Source organism: Schistocerca nitens, chromosome 5, assembly GCF_023898315.1.
Source record: "Schistocerca nitens isolate TAMUIC-IGC-003100 chromosome 5, iqSchNite1.1, whole genome shotgun sequence".
Lineage (NCBI taxonomy): Eukaryota > Metazoa > Arthropoda > Insecta > Orthoptera > Acrididae > Schistocerca > Schistocerca nitens.
The window spans coordinates 277,844,048-277,862,963 of NC_064618.1; the positions used below are offsets into that span (position 1 = coordinate 277,844,048).

At 38.2% G+C, this 18,916-nt stretch overlaps 1 protein-coding gene across 1 annotated transcript in view; it reads right to left on the minus strand.

The window, feature by feature from the left end:
* The window catches only part of LOC126259172 (proteasome activator complex subunit 4-like), a 251,235-nt gene that overhangs the window by 108,265 nt on the left and 124,054 nt on the right, over nt 1-18,916 (minus strand). The window contains exons 19-21 of the mRNA XM_049955739.1: nt 17,497-17,688; nt 16,227-16,414; nt 7,746-7,875 (exon numbers count right to left, since the gene is read on the minus strand). Coding sequence (XP_049811696.1) covers nt 7,746-7,875; nt 16,227-16,414; nt 17,497-17,688 — 510 coding nt within the window. The remainder of the gene's footprint in view (nt 1-7,745; nt 7,876-16,226; nt 16,415-17,496; nt 17,689-18,916) is intronic.

The window sequence follows — 18,916 nt, forward strand, 5'->3', positions numbered from 1 at the left end:
TTGAAATTCACAGCCTGTGTGCATCCTTGTTAAGTCCAGCATGGCTATGCAAGCCACTCAAGTAGCTGTGTCATTTGGCTAGGTGGTGTTGATCATTTCTGGCAACTTGTGCCAAGCTGTCCAAAATTTATTCACTGTCTCTCATACACAATGCACCCAAGCAAACACCCTGTGGACTGTGTACAAAGCTACAGTGTTCTATGTTGTCCCTTCTCCCAGTCACCACTACAACAGTGAAATTAATATCAACAGGAAATCTTTTCAAGATACTATGCGAGCTGACTCAGAATTTGGGAACAATGTGAAAGCTCTGTGAATAATTCCCTTCTGTGTTAATAAGTATGCCTTCATTTCAAGCTATCTCAAAAGTGAACCTAATATGTTTGTTGATAGCATCAACATGACTGCCTCTGCTTACAATCTTTTTATAATGGTATAGAGATCACAACATGATCATAAAGGTGCACCTTTATTATTCATAAGAGATGAAGTCTATTCAGTTAATATCTCTGGTATCTTCACTTTAAAATTCATAACATTAACTAGAAAATATCATTTGGGAATATGTTAATGTCTACAGTCTTAGAACCAAAAGTACTGCAAGACTTCCCTGCAAAATTCTGTAATCAAAGGATTATCCACAAAAAAGGCACATTTTGTTTGAAGGAGTCATGTTGACATTAATGGAGATCTGGGGAAGCAGTAGAAAGAAATGCTCATCGGACAGAAGTTATGCAGATAAGTAAATAAATTTTCAAACGTGCTACCCTTTGCTGCAATCCTTATTACAGCCCAAACAAAGTTGTTCTGAGTATAGTACTAAGTGGACACTAGAAACAATGTTGAGTGCCCTGTGCTGCACAGTTACTACTGGGCTCAGGACAATCAAACAGTAAAAAAAGTGCAGGTTCATCGGAGTCTGAATTTAAAAGTGATTACCACTCCATTCCTTACAGTCGATGTGTTTGATACGTGGTTGCCACAACTGAGTCAGACTGGCTCATCCATTTGTGGTTAAGAAGTATACAGAATAACGCTCATGTTAATATCACAATATGAACGAGTTTCCATCCTTCACCAGCCACCCATTTCTACCACAAGGTGCTACAATGATGCAACACACATGTAACTGTCAATGGTCGAACCAAATGACAAATGTCCTGAACTTGCTACTAATCTTCTCCTAAGTGCCGACCTGTAAGGGCAAATTGTTGGTGAAACACTTTGCTACATAATCACCAGCTCTGATCAAGAGTGAAATTCTCAGTGATTCTGCCAGAGATGAATGCAATATTGGCAACTGATAGTTCATCTCCTGTATATGTCCACAATCATTCTTCCCAGCAATTTATGAAACAATAAAAACTACTTCCTAATTTGGAACGTATTTAGTAAAAAGTGATGAACTAAGGAATGCTTATTAAATTCAGATGTTGAAACACATCAGATGGAAATATGTTGATTTATCTGCCACTGATCGTTATGCCAATACCTTTCACTCATTACATTACACAATCAAAAGGAAAAGATAATCACTATTCCATATATACTATAAAAGTAAGTGTACAATGTGTGCACTGCCAAAACTCATAAATGAGTCCCAGTGAGAACAAGGGAGTTGTATGGTGTGGTAGCGCTCTATCCCCTAACCATGAAGAAGGTTCCCATTTTTACCTGAAGGGCGTGCTTTTGAAAATATAAGGACTGGGAAGTTTCGCCCTCTAGAAATTTGTAGAACAATGAAGAGTATTAGGGAACATTTCAGAACATTCGAGGGTATTCATGAACATTTCAAACATCCCAGAGTGTTCTGGAATATTATGGAATGTTTTGGAATAGTCTGGGATGTTCCGGAAGATTCCAGAATGTTCAGGAACATTCCATAACATCCCAGATCATTGTAGAGCGTCCCAGAACACACTCAAATATAATGGAATGTTCTGGAACATTGCAGAACAGTTCAAGCCTTATGGTGTGTTCTGGAATTCGCCACTAGTGGGGTTGGTAGGAGTACCTAAAGCAAGACCTGTCATGAGTTCAAAAGTCAGTTTCTTATCTGTGATGAAGGGAGGAATTGAAAAAGTAGTGCAGTGATTGAATAAAAACAAACAATGAAGTGTGAGTAGTCAAAGTGATACAGTGACTGAATATAAATCCTACTGACCAGACAACCGGACTCGCTATACTCAACAATGATTTCTGCAACATAGCCACTACTGAAAACAAACTCATTAACCACATTTATCCGACATTGTTCACACCTAGTCCGATCTGGACTGGCTGTTTGAAAGGGCAATTCCGGCAATTAAAAATAATACTGTTGATTTATCAACATTAATATTCAAAAGAAAATTCCTGGTGAAGAGAGAATGTACAAATTGATTGACAAGATTGTAAGCATTGAAGAAAATGTGAACTTCCCTACAGAAATTCTAAACAGTTTGCAAGTAACAGGAATGCCATTAAACTGCCTTCAATGTAATATTGGACCTCCGATCATACTACTCAAAAATCTCAATTCACTAAAACTATGTAGTGGAACAAGGATGATCATCAAATGGCTATCAAATAATATAATTGAAAAGCCAACTTATGACTGGAAAGTACACAGGATACACACTATTTATCCCCAGAATACCACTGGTCTCTACTGAACTGCCACTCCATTCTAAGAGACTGCAATTTCCAATCAAATTAGCCTACAGTTTTACAGTTAACGAAGCTCAAGGACTAACTTTAAAACATTGTGGCATCAACCTCAAAGACTCCTGCTTCTCTCATGGTCAACTATATGTAGCTTGCTGTCATTGATGCAACAATTATAAATGTCATTATCAAAAGGGACAATGAATTCACCACACCTAACAAAATATTGAACACCTCAAGACAAGAAATAAGGGCTAATTCTGTAGTACTGGCAGTATTATGGCACACATCAAATCACATTACTTCTTTAGCGAAGATCATAAACATAACTAGACTTGAAAGCAACCAAATTAAATTTGCTGTTGGTTACTGCAAGCTACAATGACACACAACAATTAGTATTGCCAGTATCTGTCACCAGAAAGATTTTGTTCCAAGACACTTGAATGGTGGGAAGGCATTGGACGAAAGGCCATCTCATTAACTTTCCTCAATATAGAACATGTAGTTATCATCTGCAGACTATTTTGATATATTTATACCGGTGTGGTGACCACAAACCCCTCCATCTCTGCAGCCCCTGATGCCTACTGCCTCAGGATGACACGGCAGTCGGTCGGTACTATTGGACCTTCAAGGCCTGTTCAGATCAAGTTAGTTTAGTTAATAATCTTTCCTTTGTGACGATTCCCATTTGGGAGGACAACGGTTCAAATCCGCATCTGGCCATCCTGATTTAGGTTCTCCGTGATTTCCCTAAATCGCTTCAGCCAAATGCTGGGGGTTCTTTTGAAAGGGCACAGCTGACTTCCGTTCCCATCCTTTCCTAATGTGATGGGACCAATGTCCTTACTGTTAAGTCCCCTCCCCCAAATAAACCAACCAACCAGCAAGTGAACCTTCGTGGGGGAACACTGTCACATACAGTTTTGTTAAGAAGTCTTTGCCATTTGAGTGCAATTTGTTTATGTATTGTACACAATGATGATTTTGGCTTTGTAGCCATTCTCAAGTTGAGGAGGAGACTGGTGTTTAACATCCCATCGACAATGAGGTCATTAGAGACAGAGCACAAGCTCAGATTATGGAAGGACAGGTAGGGAAATCGGCCGCGCCCTTTCAAAGGAACCATCCCGGCATTTGCCTGAAGTGATTTAGGGAAATCACAGAAAACCTTAGTCAGAATGGCCAGACGTGGGTTTGAAAGATTGTCATCCCGAATGCGAGTCCAGTGTGCTAACCACTGCGCCACCTCGCTCAGTCCGTTCTCAAGTGCATACTGAAATGCCAAAATATGTCTGACCTGTCTGTGACATGTCATCATCGGGTGGGGTGGGGGGGAGGGAGGAGAGAACCATTTCTGGTGTTGGTAGATCAGTTGTTGTCTTACAGGATACGAGTACATATCAAAGAACTTAATATAGCTGACATTGTGCACAACGAATGAAAACATTTACATACACCTTAAATGAATTGACATTTAGTGCACATCAAGAAAGTTACACTAATGTCTGGAAATAGTGGCAATTTAACCAATAATATTTCAAGAGGAGCCCATCCAGAACTCAACAAAGATTAACTAATATTGCCCAACCATCCCTCACCATATGATTGAAAGAGTGAACAAATGGAACACACAGACATGCAATTGGAAGATATGGATGTATTGATATGTGTAACATTGCCCACACCTGATAAGGGCACCAGCATTGGGAACGGTGCTGTTATCAAAGGACAGTCACTTAAACTTCCATAATGGGCACATATAAGGCCCTCCAACTGCAGTCTCTTCCGCAGCTGATGTTATCCAGCTTTACCTCTACAAGTGAACTGTAACCACCACTGCAGTTGTCATGGATCGATTTAGAGTTGCGTTGTCTAGTGCTTCGACTGATGAGTATGTGGTTTCCTCCTCCTCCACCACCACCACCACCACCACCACCACCACTGCCACCGCTGCCATCACATGACACTTGATGGGACTTCACTTACTGTCATATTTACAATGTGTGACAGTGCTTTCACTTATATCAGTTTCAATCAGGAACTCTTGCATGTTACCCTATCTAGAGCTATGGGTCATATTAATTTCCATCAGCAACTTTTGTTACTAAAGTTGTCTTTTCATTCAATAAACATTATTAGTCTTAAACTGTGAGTTACAACAAAAGTAAAGAACATACAAATAAGCCAAGACAGATTTTTCAAAGCATCACCTTCACTATTCTGGAAGAATTTATCAAACCATCATCTTCACTATTCTGGCGCTGACAGAGATTATATCAATCCAACTGATCAAATCACAGGAGGTTGGAAACAATGGGGAGGAGTTTCCAGTACATTACCTGCATTTTATGTTATAATATCTTTGCACGTCTTATCATGTTCACTTCTTTTAAGTGTAAATAAACGTTCTTGTTGTTGTGAAAGAAGCAGTGTGTATTTAATTTATGCTCTTGATACATCAGCAAAAGAAACCTTGTGTCCCGAAGTTCTGAATCTATTGTGTAATTTTTAGAAGACACAGAATTATTATCAAAGCCTCTTATCAAATCTTATCCTTTGCTCAAAACTTGGGTCAGTTTAAGGAACAATGTTGTACATAGTAAACTTTCTCAAAACACTGATAAAAACTAGAAATCTCCAGCTTTTAAAACAGAAATCAAGTATGAAATCTCCATGCAAGAAGCATCACTTGGCGTGATAAGGTACAAAATCTGCAAGTGGTTGCATCTTGTACACTAAATAAACACTGAGAATACCTCTCAAACATGACAAGCATGTTCTCCACACATTTTGGTAATTACTATCCATCAACACTATTTCCATAAAGAGTGTCACTATCCACATGGTTTGAAATGCTGAACTTTCTGTAGCTAGTAAGAGATGCAAGATAATGTCAGTAAAACTGGGTGTCACTGACTAAATTCATTGTTGATTGCAGACAGCACTTCATAACTGATGAACATGAGAACTGATGCAGTACCTTAAGATATTCCCAACACTGTTTCCCTTGTACAGAGCACACAAAAATGCCACTCATACTTGAATGACTGAGAAATATGGAGGACAGTTGTGCATGTAAAGGAGGCAGAGTGTGTGCAACAGGATAGCACTTGAGCTCCTTAAACTACCTCACTAGACTATTCAACATACAAAGTGCGCCTGAAAGTTTCAGTGAATGGTCTCGGGAAATAAAGGAAACAAGAGTTACAAACAAAATACCTATCTTGGCCTTCAAAGCAATCATTAGCTACAACACACTTCTGCCATCAGTTTAAAGCATTGGAAACTGTCAGCAACTTCTTGTAGAACTGCTTGAAACACATTGGTCATGTGGTGTTGGATATCCACATCATTACAGGAAATATGACTTGGTGCTATCAGTATGATACAGAGATGAAGTAACAGTCTATGGCATGGTGTTCATTGTATTCTCTGCCTCCCAAAAAAAGTCAGCTTACAAAATCCAAAATTATGACTGCATTTATTACCTTTTTTTTGACAGCAAGGGCATGATCCAGCATGAATTTCTATTTGTCAGTTGATTTTATGAGAAGAGGGGAAGACAATGAACATCATGCCATTGACAGTTGCTTGGTCTGTGTGTCATATCGGTAGTACCAGGTCTCACCTTGTGTAATGACGCAGATATTCAACAACACGTGACCACAGTGCTTTGGGCAATTCCACCAGAAGAAGTGTTTGCTCACAGTTTCCATCACCTTTACAACCGATGTCAGAAGTTTTTAGATAATTCACCAAACTTTCCAGAGGCACCTTGTAATTCACCATACACAATAACTTTCAATGGCTTCCATTTTCTTAACAGTAGAGTTGAATTGTCTACTAGTGGTAGGTAATGTTTTTTTTTTTTAGCCAAAAACAACATTCTCTATGTGATTACCTTATAATCAATCTACACAAATACATATCACAGAGTTTTACCAAAATAAAAACAGAAACTAAAGAAGCAACAACAACAACAACAACAAACAAACAAAAATGAAGGTCTGTTACAAGAGCAGACAAAAACATTGAAAAATTTACTACTACAAGCATTGGAAAATGCATTTCCTAAACAAGACACTTAATAAAACAAGGTATGACCACTGTATGAATTGCAGTAGTTTAGAGCCTACATATCATGAATCTGTTTGTTGTAAGACAAACATGCTGGACATTATCAAACGGACAAAGGATGTCAAAGTCATAAACGCACCACAAGAATATACAATGCAACTAAGGTGTGACAACTACTCAAAGCACCGTGTGATAGATGCCTGCTATATAAAAAAAATTTAGACATTAGTTAGTTGTGTAAGAATTAAAAGGATCCACAACATTCATATACCTTCAGCAACTTAGCAAAAATACACAATACACAGAAATTCATGTACAGTAAAATAAAGAGAGTAAGGAGGGCAATGGGATGTGCTGAGTGGGTGTGTAGAACACTTGTCACACTTGTGCCTTCCACGAAGAAATGGTCCATTTGAATTGAGAGTACATGTGACATAGAGATTCCCCTGAATATTTAGCAGGTGCAGCTAAAGTACTACTAAGTTTCAGTCACAGCTTCCACATTTTTCTTCGATTCTCTCATAAATACTTCTAGTGCTGGTTCTAGTAAGTCACAATTCCATGTTTTAAACAAATATTTTAAAAACAATGAAACAATCAGTGGAGGTAAAGTTATAAAGGTAATTTAAATATCCACACCCACAAAAGTACGATCAACAACAAAATTCCAATAAAAATGTTTTTTTAGTTGCCAACTGGTAGCAGACACATGCAAATTGAATAAGCAGGAACTTGAAGAGCCAAAAGTTACATAATCTGAAGAAAGAGAGAAATTGGTTAGAAGAAAAAGGGCATACACAAGATGTTGTTAAGGTCAAGTCATAACTTTTGTTTTGACACTTGCTGAATGCTACATGTATGTTTCATTGTTACACATAGGCTTATTATTAAGTGACTGTGATGAACTGCTGCACATCAAAAAGGAAGAAAGATTACAATTTAGCAACCCATCAATGATGAATTAATTCCTCAATAATATATTAGCTACACCCCAAATTACTATTGTATTAACTTACCTTCCTCACTTCCAAAGAATCATGGATCAAAGTGTTGAGGAAATATTTCACTACCCTGGGAGGGTATGCCAAATCTGGATGCACAAGATCCCGAACAAAGCTTAATGCCATTATGTGGTAGCGCCAATGACTAGAGAAAGTAAAATAGAGAATTATCTTCAACGAATACGTACTCAGATAAATATCAAATCTATATTACTAAATCAGACTAGTTTCCTTCATTCTGCTAGACACATTAGATGCAAAGAATTTAATGTCAGATCTGACAAAAATCAAAGCACCTGACATGTATGTTAAACCGGTACCATAGCATTTGGAAAAGTAATTAAAAAATCATAGAAAAATTATATCAATATATCCAGAGGAGTGAATGAAATGGACATTTAACAGAATCAATGCTGGAAGATGTAGTGATAGTAACACTGAACCAATCCCTATTAAGAATGAATAATGACAATAAATGACAAACAGTAAATACTGTAATTGTCCTTGTGGAGGCTTCAGTGCCACACTACATCAATGCAGTGGACCCAGCAACACCGTTGTTAGAATTTACAGACAGTGCTCAGATTACTCAATGAGTATTACCAGCAATGTGCACCCACACTCTGGCTCAGTTGGAACACAGTGTACGCATGCACAAATACTGTTTGTCTGCGTATAATTCCGTAAATAAACTGGAGTACCTACCATACCACTGTAGTGTCTGTTCCCTACAAAGTAGTGACCCTTACACAAAAATGCAAGCTTCACAGGTACACAACAAGAACGATGAAAGAGAGTGATATGTGAGTGCCAACCATCCAAGAGATGTGAGTATTGAAGATCCACTGTCATCACTCGTGAGTTGTTCATTGACTCTCAGTGCAGCAGTTGCACCAGCACCATTTGCTCTTGGGGCAAATGTGACAACACTGGGAGGCCACTGCCTTCCAAAGGACAATTTCAAGATAGGCAGCAGATGTCACAAAAACCAAATCACTACTACAGTGAAAATTTAAAAACAGGTGTGGAAAACAGTCTAATCCTCAAATGTAAATACTTAGAAGTGTTGCCATCTGTTGTTTGGTACGACAACTATCAGAACTGATATTGGTCTCATCCTTAATATCACTAATATCTCTATATTGCATATTACCCGTCTTCCACCTTTAACCTCTTAGGTTTTCAAGTCTCAACCAGTGCAGTCCCCCAACACTGTTTTTCGTTCTCATCCTGTATGCTAGGTCTCCCCTGATCTGCCATTCTGTGTGACTTTTCCAAAAACTACCCCTTTTACTAGACCTCTCCAGTCCCCTTTAACCCATCTGCCTTAAGCAGGAGACAATGGCTCCAAAAGCTTGTGTAATTACAACCTTTTACGTGTGTGTTCTCCTGCCACTTACAAGGGGAGGCCGCCAATTGTGAAATTCAGATTCGACTCATACTGCGCATAATAAAAGCTCGTGGCCAGAGGTCTAATGTGGCATAGCACCAAGATGCACTTCTCAGCCATTGTCGAGAAAATCAACAGTTAAAAGAAACCGTTGCGGTGAAATACTCTCTACGGTTAATGATTTTCTACAGCGTCGTGGCGCAGCGGTAGCTTGGGTTTGTAATCCGAAGGTCGCCGGATCGAATCTCGCGCCATGCAACCTTATATAAAACAAAGATGATGTGACTTACCAAATGAAAGTGCTGGCAGGTCGACAGACACACAAACGAACACAAACATACACACAAAATTCAAGCTTTCGCAACAAACTGTTGCCTCATCAGGAAAGAGGGAAGGAGAGGGAAAGACGAAAGGATGTGGGTTTTAGGGGAGAGGGTAAGGAGTCATTCCAATCCCGGGAGCGGAAAGACTTACCTTAGGGGGAAAAAAGGACGGGTATACACTCGCACACACACACACACACATATCCATCCACACATATACAGACACAAGCAGACATATTTAAAGACAAAGACCTGATCTCTGCCCAAACTCTTTGTCTTTAAATATGTCTGCTTGTGAGATGTCTGCTTGTGTCTGTATATGTGTGGATGGATATGTGTGTGTGTGCGAGTGTATACCCGTCCTTTTTCCCCCCTAAGGTAAGTCTTTCCGCTCTCGGGATTGAAATGACTCCTTACCCTCTCCCCTAAAACCCACATCCTTTCGTCTTTCCCTCTCCTTCCCTCTTTCCTGATGAGGCAACAGTTTGTTGCGAAAGCTTGAATTGTGTGTGTATGTTAGTGTTCGTTTGTGTGTCTGTCGACCTGCCAGCACTTTCATTTGGTAAGTCACATCATCTTTGTTTTTAGATATATTTTTCCTACATGGAATGTTTCTCTCTCTCTCTCTCTCTCTCTCTCTCTCTCTCTCTCTCTCTATATATATATATATATATATATATATATATATATATATATATATATATGTGTGTGTGTGTGTGTGTGTGTGTGTGTGTGTGTATATTTTTTTTAATTTGTTTTTTGTAATTCAAATATATATATATAATTCCCGGCAATCAGTTGCAACAATTATGCATACAGTAAGTTGTTGAAAGTCGTTTGTCGTGGAAAAACTGGCGACTTCGAACATCATTATGTTTTCCGCAAAGAAAGTTGTATTTCACAAATGTTATTAATTGTCTTCATAATGTTAACCACGTATAGTTAACGGAAGACGTAGAGACGATATTACGAAACGAATACGTATAGCGTAAGTCAAACGTTCGAATTAGAATAGAGACCCCACGAACACAAATTTGCTGTGGCGGGTATGAAATACAAACTCCGTTACTCGCTCGTTACACTTAAAGGACAGATGTTGAATGGGCCGTAACGAGCCGCCGCATAACAGCGTAGTTACCTGCTAACCTCGAAAGAAGGTAGATGCAGTCCCTAGCGCAACTTATAACATCGTCTAAAATCAGTGCGGACGCGAGAGCTTTGGTACACCCTGTTAAAAAAAATGGAAAAATGGAGGCGGTACATTTGGAGAGCGATCCACCTTCACCAACATGCATAAGCAATTCATTATAATAGAGGGAAACATTCCACGTAGGAAAAATATATCCAGAAACAAAGATGATGTGACTTACCAAATGAAAGTGCTGGCAGGCGACAGACACACAAACAAACACAAACATACACGCAAAATTCAAGCTTTCGCAACAAACTGTTGCCTCATCAGGAAATTTTGAATTTTGTGTGTATGTTTGTGTGTCTGTAGACCTGCCAGCACTTTCATTTGGTAAGTCACATCATCTTTGTTTTATATATATATATATATATATATATATATATATATATATATATATATATATATATATATATATGAATGAATTGCAAGAAACTAATAATAAAAAAGATTGCATGGCGCGAGATTCGATCCGGCGACCTTCGGATTACGAACCCGACCACTTACCGCTGCGCCACGACGCTGTAGAAAATTATTAATCGCAGAGAGTATTTCACCGCAATGGTTTCTTTTAACTGTCGACTTTCTCGACAACGGCTGAGAAGTGCATCTTGGTGCTTTGCCACATTACACCTCTGGCCATGAGCTTTTATTATGCGCAGTATGAATCGAATCTGAATTTCACAATTGGCGGCCTCCCCTTGTTAGTGAGTAGATTTTTATCTATACAATTATATTGTCAAAAATTGATTGTTCTCATCGTTATATATAATTAAGGTGTTATATAAGGTTTTCAGATATGTTTTTATACAGTAAACTCCTGTCTATCTGAAATGATAAAGACAGCAGCTGCTTCGGATAACGAAAATTTTGGATACACTGAAGTCCCCGTTTTCACACAGAAACACCCCAAATTGTGTTAATACCGTGAAATATGATCATAAAATGTGTGATGGGTATGCAGAATGTTACTGATATGGTTGTGAATAAGCCTGCACGTGTTTGACTGAAAAAACTGTGTTGACATGTTGAAAAGGTGCCAAAGTATGATTAAAAACTCAACATTTTTAAATGCTGAATAACAAGGTCATTTATTTTGCGTTCTTATAGAAACAAATCCACCTTATTTGGCAGCAGGAAGAAAAACAGGAGTTTTAATTTTATTACCTACTCTTCGACATAAAAAATAAACTACTCTACAAAATTATGAAACAAAAACTTTTAACTTATGGATGTTGAAGTTCCAGGACGCTTTATTAGAACTTATTTTTTGGTAAAAACGTTTGTAATGGTTTATGGTTTTTTGGTTCACGAAACTTTTGCTGCGGCAATATATCTCCTGTTGACTGATGTACTGCAGGGCGGTATGGATCACTTCATATCTTTTTCTCTGCTTCATCATCTGACACATACTCTTCTGATGCTTTCTGATTGGTCACAATTTGGACAATTTCTTCTTCGGTCAAATGAAAAAGTCATTTTTCACCCACTCTTCACCATCTTCGAAGTTCGTGTCTTCACAACCCAATAGCTCCTCCAGTAAACTCACCAAAATTACATCATTTTCATCTGTTTCTGGCATGTCAGCTTGATGTTTGGAGTTGCCTTCTTCTTCCCACCACTGATGAGTCGCCTTATGATCAAGAGTTTTTTTCCAAGACCTAACGAGAGAAATTGGAGGAATTAGATTCCAAGCTTCAGCAATCCCATGAATGACACTTAAAACATCGATTTTGTTAAGAGCTTGCACAAAATCTTTTGCCTGGAATCACTCTTTGAAGATGGCACCATTCATCCATGCATTAGACTGATTCGAGTACCACAACAGCAAAGGTTTATCAGCTGGTTGCCATCTAAATGCTCTTGGTGTTCTGGATTTGCCAATTAAAGTAAGGTGCAGTTTACGGCTGCCAGTGGCATGCGAGCACAGCAACTTTTTCTTTGCTTTTTTATATACGGATGCCGTTTCTTCTTGTTTAGAGGTAAAGGTTTTTGTTGCCAACATTTTGTAATTCAACCCAGTTTCATCACAGTTGTTAAGTTGATCACCAGTATAACCTCCATTGTCGATGATTGTGTGCAGTTTCTTCCTCAAATCAGCGATAGCTTAGATGGAACAAAATTTTTCAATTTCTGATCGATCTGTCTTCCAATCAGAAATCATGCTCCTACCAACATTCAAATCCGCAGCAACTTTCGAAGGGGGCTCACCAGCATCAATTCTCTGCAAAGAGCAAAGCTTTTGTTCCTACAAGATCACATCCTTTTTTCATTTTGCACCCATAGTCACGTTCAGCGTTTTTTTGTACTGACACTCAAGTGATTATGTTTTGGTTTTGGACACTTATCTCTGGACATTTGAAAGCACAAAACATTAAATCGAAAACACACAGACACACGACTTGACAACACTTGAGATGCACTAGATAAAGCTTTTGACTTTTGAAACCAGGCTGTGGCAATAGACGGCAATGGCATGAGACCACAAAATACGAACAAGAAACACGCTAAACCTTCAACCAACACATGCACGGATTGAAGACACTCGGACTTTTGATATGTGCCAGTGCACTGATTAGCAGTAGACTGCCAAAAAACACCAGTAAATGCATGGCTCCAGACACAGACAAGTTGAAACTTATCAAGTGTCAGTCTAGATAGCCAAAAGCGTAGCTGCACAATGCATCAGACAGTGCCAATAAGAGTCGCAAAAAATCGGAAAAACCTGTTCGGATACAGTGGATTTCAGATAAACACAATTTGGATAAATGGGAGTTCACTGTATTATGATTTTTTTGAGGGGGGGGTGGGGGGTGGGGGTGGGGGTGGGGGTGGTAATGAAACAACTTTTTGGAGTGTAAGCTTCATAGGGTTAAGTTACTATTTTGTTTTACTTTGTTATCTCATCATCACATAAGTAATTAAATTGTAACCTCATTGTCCTGCATACACTGCAATGTCTAGTTTTCAGTGCTCGCAAGTACACTTCACTTTCAGCAAGTGTTTTTCTAAAAACACTTATAGTGATGACACCACAGATTGTGTGTTTTTGGTCATCCGTTTTTGTTGATGTGTGTGTAGTAACCAAAACCAACTGCAGGAATGCCTTGGGCTGCGGATCGAAGCCGCCAGGTGGGGAAGCCGCCGGCGGTGGAGCACGCACCACCGGGTAAACACAAGGACGACAGACCAACGACAACTGACAACAACCAACCACGACCGACTATGATCGACACAACAAGGAAGAGATAAACAACGGAGGCTTGTGGAAACTACAACACCAAACACCAACAGTAAATCCACTCGGAACCAGAGCCAGGCAAATGTCAACAACGAGCAACGACCAGAACGCAGTATCGCCGAGATAGAAACGAAATCCAGAGCGGGTACCAGACTGACTGGACTAGGGCAGAGTGGGTCCCTATATATGAAACTGGAGGGAGCGGCTATTGGCCGCTGTCTGCACGTGGCGTAGCGGTGGCGCCCTCGCTGCGCGAGAGCCGCTGTGCGGAATAGCCGCCGCAGACGCAGAGCCCTCTATGGGCTGACCACGTCCATTTGTTCTGGCGCGTGTTCGACTTCCGCGGCGTGAGGTACTAGAGTGTGTACACTATTTGTTTCTTATGTAGGGTCATGCGTAATTCTGTGTGGTAGAGGATGCTCTTAAAAAAAGGGGGAAATATGAGTGCAGGGAATCGCAAACAACAGTACGAGTGCTGAGGAGACTGATCAGTAAATTGTTATATTCATTTGGTCATTTATTACTTTCTTGTTCACTCCACTCTTAACATGTGAGCATTTTCCTGTAATGTTAGTTTTCTGTTGCGATTGTTCATTCCAATACTTTTCATATTCTGTTCCATGTTAGATGGTCATTTTTTTCAGGACTTTGTCAAGAACAACAGTTTGGAGGTAAATGTACTAAAGACGGTGCTCCTAGGCTGTGAGCTAAAGGCAGGAGGGAGTGGAAAGGTCCCTTTTTCTTCCACTTTTATCTTGCAAATGGTGCACTGCAGAAAAAAATGTTATATTTGGAACAAACACAAACTTGCTAGAAAATCAAGCTTCTTTGAGACGTATTTTCCATGGAGCAGAAGGAAGATGCCTGCCAGTATTGTTGATGAGAAGATATGAGACCTGACAACCGATGTGATGGTGTGTCCAATAGCAACACACTTCTTCCTTGATACCTTAGTCCCCCCCCAACATAACTTCCTCAAGAAAGGTTTGGAGGGATTGGTGGACAGAAGCTGCACCCTTCAAGAAGTTATCTCTTGGCAGGTAAGTGTTATAATTATACATTTCACTTTGAATATCTTGTCTTATTATGTCGTCATATTTTTGGACGATCCTGGGACACTCTTCTTTCTCATTATTTTCTTTGTTATCATACCAAGTGTTGGTTAGAAATTTGTACCTGGTGCCTCTAAAACAAACTGTTGGTACCTTGAATCTGTTGGATACTGCCATCACAATTATGCAATCCTCCTACCTCTTAACAATTCTGTTTCCACTCGTTTACAGTTTGTTGTATTCAGTAAGTATGTTTGTTTGTCTATTTCTTTTTTTCACAGTAAATAGAATACTTTCATGTGTAGTATTTATATTTGCATGAAGTTTAATTATTTCTTCCGTTTGTTCATCTACTATACACATTACATCATCCACAAATTTGTAGCATTAAATAATGTATATTTTCTTTGTAATTATTGTGTCAAAGATTACATTTTCTATATGGTTGGTGAAAATGTTTGTCAGTGTTCCTAATATTGGGAGATCCCAACAGTGAGCCTTCTTTCCATAAGTAATATTTATTCTCAAAGCGGTGGTATGCAGAATATTCTTATTTTAAGGTTTTTGGTTATTTCTCTAATTTATCTTTGCATAATTTGATGAAAGTGAAAATCTTGAATGATAAACCAATGATAGCATAAGTGCCAAATGCTACAGCATCACAAAATGTAAGCTATCATCATACTGTTTCCACATGACCAGTTCTGCGCGTTTACATCAGCTCAATGTAATTTCATGCTCAAATGAAGAAAGCATGTGAAATATATGGAATATTTCTTTACATCAAAGCTTTCAATAAGTATGGCACTAGAAACAGAGTATCTTCGCAGAGAATGGACACAACATGAAAAATGAAAGGACCTCTGTGGATAAAATTGTTTCTCTTACACCAAACAATGAGATATTCTTCTTTTCTGTAAATTGTAGCTGTGACAATAGAAATATGTACGCACAACTGGAAGTAATGAGACTATTTTAATTGTAAAAGTTAGTATTATCAACATCAGGCATACTTTAAAAATATTAAGACTGTACTTTGTTAAACTATACAATAGTCACACAGGCACCAAGATTTTTTATTCCATAGCATTTTATAGCTTATTTGGATTAGTCTTTTTTATATAAATACATTCCATTACAAAAAAGAAAATCACACTAAAAGAATTTAGAAAAAACTACAGTGCTAAGACCACTAACTGAAATTTACTACCATCCAACAATTACTCATGCACACTACTTTGAAGACCGCTTTGGATGGCACACTCTCTCTGATTTAGGAAATACAACTCCCACCTACTCACAGATTCCCTTGCTCAAGAGCATCCATTAAAGCATTCAGCAATGAGAGGTACTGTTCCAGATTGTATTTGCTGTTCTCATGTAATTTCTGTAGTCCAAGTTCTACCTCAGTATCTGAAATGGGGTCCACTGATGGAAAGGGTGAACTGTTCCACAATTTACGAGCTGATGCTAGGCAAGTATCTGGTATCTGCAACACATCATTATGCCACATAAAAAGCTATAAAAATTACATCAAAGTGCATGTAACTTTTAAAAAAGTATAACAGATTAAATTATAAAATTGTGATACAGTCTTTCAGGCAAGAACTTACCTTAAGGAGGTTTGTCTGAACAGCTGATAGAAACATACAGAAAACTACATGATACTAACCTTACTTTCAGATCTATTAGTTCCTTCTTGAGGGAGGAGGAAAGGATAGATTGGGAAAGGTTAAAAAGGGAGGACAGATCACTCAGGCCCCTGGAGGAGAGGAATCTTTCTATTTTGGGGACAGCGGGAGACAAAGATGAAAGGGAATCAAAGACAATACTCTGATTAAGGGAATCAAAGACAATACTCTGATTAAGGGAATCAAAGACAATACTCTGATTAAGTACTGTGCCAGAGATGGTGATGACAAAAAAATAAATTAAGAGGACCAGAAATGAATAGCACAATTAAGAATACAAGAGAGAGGGACAGAGAGAGATTTTACATCATTGAAAAAGAATTCTTGGGTAAATAAATTACCAACACTAATACTTTATCAACTTAATGCACAGTTGCCCAATGTCTTCACAGTTCTGCAGCATGTAGCGATGTGAGCTTGTATACTTTTAATGATGCAAAAGTTTTTTTTTTTTAAATTTTCATTATTAGAGATGACACACAACATTCGTGTTATTTACACTACACAGCCAAACTTGTCTGTTAAATTACTACCTTGATTTTCTGTTGAATGCTGGGAGAAAGGGAGCTTACAGCCTCATCTCCTTACTGCTTCTAATAGTATCTACAATGACTAAAAGGTTTATTACTGAATATAAAAACAATCATAACTCGGCAAAGAGAGCCACTGGAAACAAGAAATAGCTAATAATATAGAGCACAATGTGATGATTGCACAAGCAGCTTCAACAAAGCCAAACGACAGGGGTTTCTGCATAAAACAGTTGTTGCCAACCCTGCAGCAACTTCTGCTGTATAAAAGAATGTATTGTTATGAATATACCAGTGAAGAAGCAAAAAATGTAGCACTTGAATTTTATTCAATGGAAGCGATGTCTTACCTCTAGATTAATGGTAATGGTTGGAAAATGTTTATGTACTGTTTCCACCAAATTGTCCAGCAAGTTGATGACTGATGCTTTTTCTGAAGGTTTAGCAAGAACAATAGCTGGCCACAATGAGTTCAACATTGTCCAGTCGTGCCTAGTTACCAGTGGGTTCTGCTTCGGGCCCAATAAAACATATAATGCACCCTGTAAGAAAACATATTTACATTCCATGAAAAGAAAAACTATCTTCAGGAAATACTCAAATATACAAAGAAAGAAATGGGAGTACAACACACAACGCTGCTAGTAAAAAATCATAAAAAAGGTAAGAGCAATCTTAGTTTCCAGAACAGCAGGTTATCTGATTAGAAGCTTTGTCCCAAATATGAAGTGCTTTCTTCTTACATATTTTTGTCAATATGACAAGGGGTTTTGAATCCTAAAGTTAAGTACTGGTATGAGCCATTTTACATATTTGTATTTACATTTATCAAGCACATGAAGTATTAAAAAAAATGGGTGCCAGTTCCAAAAAATTACCCTGGTTATCTCTGTATACTAAGACATACAAGTTCATCACCATCACTATTTGAAAAGCAAATATTTTAGATATTGAGTGTTTTATTAGAAATACAGCTCTGAAATTCTAATCATCAGTGCCCTATATAGGACTGATATCACTTCCAATGAAATCTGAGTAAATTGTGTGCTGGATCACATATCTTAGTTAAACTAAAGCCTCCAGACCTGTAAAGTATATTATTTGATAGCATCTAATCTTAATCAGCTCACTTATTGCACTGACCCAGCAATTTGGTACCTGCACCATGACACTGGTATCTTATAATTTCATTTCATGTTCTTAAGAGGTGCAGATAGCATTAAGAATAACAGATACATTGGTAAAAGGGGTGTGCAGTGGTGCTAAATTTTTAACAAGCATTTCATGATTGTTACTGAAAAGATGGGGTTCTTACATTCAGTAGATACTGCCAGGAAACATCTCAAACCAGCCATTATAAACCGCTTCAGTAACATGAATATGACTCTCACTATGCCAGTACACATAATTTCCAATATAAAATATTTAAAACTAAAAATTTCTCATGGTTATGATAAAACATCAACGAAAGTTAAGAGTTATCTTCTCAGTTTAAATATGTAACCAGTCAATTATCAGTGGTATATTTCCTGAATGGTTGAAATATATATGTTCAAGTTAAATCTCTGTTTAGAAAAGAGATGAAGAAATGACACTAAATTTCTGTACAGTTTCACTTTTTCCAGCATTTCTGAAAATATTAGAAAAATATACAATCAGCATCTTTACCATTTGACTTCAAATAATAATATGAAATGTCGTGTGGCTAGGGCCTCCCGTCAGATAGACCGGTTACCTGGTGCAAGTCTTTTTAACATGAAAAGGCTAGAT